Source organism: Colobus angolensis, unplaced genomic scaffold, assembly GCF_000951035.1.
Source record: "Colobus angolensis palliatus isolate OR3802 unplaced genomic scaffold, Cang.pa_1.0 Scaffold2, whole genome shotgun sequence".
Taxonomy (NCBI): Eukaryota; Metazoa; Chordata; class Mammalia; order Primates; family Cercopithecidae; genus Colobus; species Colobus angolensis.
This window is the reverse complement of record NW_012115154.1, coordinates 12,429,361-12,433,845: the sequence shown is the minus strand read 5'-3', so window position 1 is coordinate 12,433,845 and position 4,485 is coordinate 12,429,361. Positions and strand designations below refer to the sequence as shown.

At 38.0% G+C, this 4,485-nt stretch overlaps 1 protein-coding gene across 1 annotated transcript; it reads right to left on the bottom strand.

Annotated features, from left to right (window-relative positions):
• Positions 1-2,941: 2,941 nt before the first annotated feature.
• LOC105511270 (olfactory receptor 2A12) lies at positions 2,942-3,984 on the bottom strand. The gene has a single exon (XM_011941403.1). The coding sequence runs from the start codon at positions 3,919-3,921 to the stop codon at positions 2,989-2,991; it is 933 nt and encodes a 310-aa protein (XP_011796793.1). The 5' UTR covers positions 3,922-3,984; the 3' UTR covers positions 2,942-2,988.
• Positions 3,985-4,485: the final 501 nt, after the last annotated feature.

The following is a 4,485-nucleotide window of genomic DNA, read 5'->3' as shown; positions in this document are numbered from 1 at the left end:
AAGGAAGGAAGGAAGGAAGGAAGGAAGGAAGGAAGGAAGGAAGGAAGGAAGGTAGAGAAGGAAGGGGAGAGAGAGAAAGAAGAAAGAAAGAGAAAGAAAGAAAGAAAAAGAAAAAGAAAGAAGGAAAGAAAGAAAGGGAGAAAAGAGAGGAAAAAAGTCCTCCTTCAACGATCCTGATAACTTTCCTTCCTGGTGGTAGAAGGGAGATATGTTTATCTTTTGTCTTGAATCATTGGGTCATTGGTGTAAGCTACACTTGCACATAGAGTTAGTATTGTATTGAGAATATGGGCTCTCTCTGTCTCTCTGTCATGTGTAGACACAGTGGGAAGACAACCTCTGAAAGCCAGAAGAAAGTCCTCACTAGAGCTCAACAATGCTTGGCACCTGATCTTGGACATAAACTTCTATTCTTTAACAACAAAAGAATACAAGCTCTGGAGCCAGGGAACCTATTTTTTAAAACTCTATATTTTCCATTGATTATGCTAACTCAGTGACTCAGGGTAAGTTACTCAACCTCTGTGTTCTTTGATCTTCTTATGTGCAAAATAGAAATTTTAATAAATAGAACATAAAAGTACATTTCTCTCCCCCTAACTTGGTTGCTCCTTGGTTTCAGGAAGAATGTGGATGGGCTTACACTTTCCTGGGGATACCTACTGGTCATCTATCAACAGATAATTATTGAGCATCTTCTCTGTACCTAGTTCTGCTCTAGATACTAGAGACACATCTATGACAAGACAAAATTGATGTGTACCGTGATCTTGTATATTACTGATTGTAAATTGCCAAAACACATATGAAAAAAAATACAAAAAGAAAAACTTCAAGTACTTAATAATGACATAAAAAGATAGACTGAAGAGATATGGTTGAAAGTCACCTAGTCAAGACAATGCATGAGACTCTGAAATATGCTGGTCTTTGGGGAGGTACTGCTTGAGAGCCGATAAATTAGAAGGTCTTCCAGGAGAAGATTTTGTGGCTTGTCTTTTCACTTTTCACCCTGTTTTGATTAACATAAATTCTTAATTTCAACCCAGTCATATATACCAATATTTTTATTTAATGCAACTTAAAGATTTTATAATATCAGATATTTTTTCACAATAGCAATTTTACATATTGTTTAAAAAATCCTTCTCTTGTATCTCTTCTAGAAGCTTTAGAGTTCTGCCTTTGACACTTAAATCTTGAATACACTGGAAGTTGAATTTTCTGCATGATTTGAATATCTTCATAAAGACTTGGTTATCCCAACACCATTCACTTCAAAGCTTTTTCATTCCCCAGTGATATACCATGCAATACCTCTCATATAGCAAGTTCTAATAAAAGCAAATACATGCTAATTTGCTTTCTATTCTGTTTGGTTTGTTTATATTGGTCTATCTGTGTATAAATATCACACTGTTCTACTTATTAGCACTACATAGTGTGTTTTGATATCTGGAGGATCAAATCCTCCCACGTTGTACCCTTTCTCTTTTAATAGGGTTTGAGCTAGCCTTGGTCCCCTGAATTTTAAGATTAGTTGGTTGAGTTCTGCACGCATCCACACACCCTGCTGGGATACTGATTGGGATTGTCTAAGGAGATTGAATCTTTGTAATACTATATTTTTCAGTCCAAGAACTTGGCATACCACACGTTGTGTATCTATTTATTTACCATAGTCTCTCAATAAATTTTTAATTGTCTCTTTAGTGTTTTTGTATACTCTTTGTTATAATTATTCCTAAGCATTTCAGAATTAAATCCTGTTGTAGTGTGGTAGCATTTTTTCAAGTTTCATTTTAATTGTTTGTTATTGCTTTAAAAATATAATAGATTTTCATATTGATTTTGTATCAAGCGACTTTAAAATTCATTATAATTCTTTTGAATTTCCTACATATACAGTAATGTCATTTGTATGTAATTACAATGTGCTTCTTCTTTCTCAAATGTGTGTGTGTGCGTGTGTGTGCATGCATGGGTATATTTGCTCTTTTTGTCTAACTGTACTGTTTGGGATCTCTAGTAAAAAGTTAAATCAAGAAAAATGAGTGATTTCTTTTTGTGTCTGATTCTTTATCTGAAAAGGATAGATGCTAACATTTCACCATTAACCATGACGTCTGCTTTGTTTTTATTTTTGTTTTGTTTTTGGTAGATTCTGTTTAAAAAGTCTTACTGCTATATTAGCTTATAAAGAATTGATCTTAAATCTTGTCAAACACTTTCTTGGATCTACTGAGATGTTCATATGAAATGTATCCTTTAATTTGTTAACGTGGCAAGTTATTTTTGTTGTTTGTTTTAATGCTAAATTATTGCTGCATTTTAAGGGTATACATAGTTTCATTATAATACATCCTTAGTTCATTCTGCTGGACTTATTTTATTAATATTTTCTTTAAGAGGTTTGCATCTATATTCACGAGTAGGATTAGATTGTGATTTTCTGTTTCATAAGTTTATCTCAGGTTTGGTATCAATGACTTAAACAGTAAAAGTAATTAGTTTCTCTCTCTCTCTTTTCTTTTCTTTTTTCTTTTCCTTTTTTTTTTTTTTTTTTTTTTTTTTGAGACAGAGTCTTGCTCTGTCGCCCAGGCTGGAGTGCAGTGGTACAATCTCGGCTCTCTGCAACCTCCACTTCCTGGGTTCAAGCGATTCTCCTGCCTCAGCCTCCCAAGTAGAGCTGGGATTACAGGCGCCCACCAGCATGCCTGGCTAATTTTTGTATTTTTAATGAGATGGTGTTTCACCATGTTGGCTAGGCTGGTCTCGAACTCCTGACCTCAGATAATCTGCCTGGGTCAGCCTCCCAAAGCGTGGGGATTACAGGCGTGAGCCACCACACCCGGCCGGTTTCTCTTTTTATAAGAAGTCCAAAGATAAACAGTACTGGGTGTGGTAAATTAAAGAACTAAAAAGAATTTCCAGAACCTAGGGTCATGAGAACCATGCTTACACACTCAGGATACCCCAAATGATTCTTCACATTGATCTCTGTTTCCAGAGAACTCTCTTTAGAGCCCCTTTAACCTCTGCGTTCCTAAGGCTGTAGATAAAGGGGTTCAGCATCGGGTTGAAAAGGCTGTAAAACAGGGAAAGGATCTTCCTGTGTTCTTGAGAATGGCTTGACCTTGGGGCCACGCACATGACGATGGCGCTGCCAAAGAAGAGCCCCACCACGCAGAGATGGGAGGAGCAGGTAGAGAAGGCCTTTCTGCGGCCCTCCCCAGACTGGATCCTCAAGATGGCCACCAGGATGCGCAAGTAGGAGACCAGCACGAGGCAGAGCGGTCCCACTAAGACGAACACAGAACCCGCAAAGAGGACCACCTGGTTGAGCCCAGTGTCAGCACAGGCCAATTTGAACACGGACATGATTTGACAGAAAAAGTGGTCGATCTTTTGTGGGCCACAAAAAGGCAGCCTCAGAATAAGAGTGATATGGACTAGAGCCAAGAGAAAGCTAAATATCCAGCAAGTTGAGGCCAGGACAGTGCACACTCTCCAGTTCATAATGAGGGTATAATGCAAGGGGTGACAGATTGCCACATACCGATCACAGCACATCACCACCAAAATCAGACACTCCGTAATAGCAAACGCCAAATACAAAAAAGTCTGAAGTATGCAAGGAGCAAAGGAGATGACTTTTTTGTGCATCACAAGATTTGCTAGCATCTTAGGGACAGTGCTCGAGGCATAGGATATGTCCACAATGGCCAGGTGTGACAGGAAGACATACATGGGTGTGTGCAGTCTAGAGTCCAGGCAGATGAGCCCCAGGATAATCCCATTTCCCATCAGGGTGAAGCTGTAGAATAGCAAGAAAAACCCAAAGAGGAACAACTCCAGAGCCGGGTCCACCTGGAATCCCAGCAGGATGACTTCTTTGATCCAGGTCCGATTGCTTTCCATGTTCTCATGACAAAAAAAAAAAAAAAATCCTGTGATGTACTTAAGGCAGAAATTTCACAGCTGATGGGAGAAAATAAAAAACATTTCATTATAGAGCATGAATTTTATGCCAGAGGCCACAAATCAGTATTTCATGGGTCCATCCAGCCCAAAGTCCTCTGATGTTGACTCACAAATTTGGCTTTTAGAGACATTTAAAATCTGTAGTTATTGATTAATATTGAAAACTAGGAGATTTCATGTTAAAATTGGTGTCTCTAGCTTCTTTTGAGAAAAATAGATTTGTCATTTCATGATATTCATTGAAAGCAACAATCAGCTAAATCTAATGAGGCAATAGATAGAGGCCGGTTCTCTTCCATGTACCACTGTTTTCACCAATCTTTATTTTATCCCAGAAGTTGAGCTCAGTGACATGAACAATTTTATCATTGTACCTACACTACTGATGACATATTGACATAAGAAGAGAGTGAAGATTTTTGCTCAAGATGGGTTTCCAATTTCTCCTCTACTTCAAATACATGGATATGAGAGATAAAATACAAAATGCAAACCCCAAAG

Coding starts and splice junctions, on each gene's coding strand:
- LOC105511270 (XM_011941403.1), bottom strand. CDS start 3,921: ATGGAAAGCAATCGGACCTGGATCAAAGAAGTCATCCTGCTGGGATTC.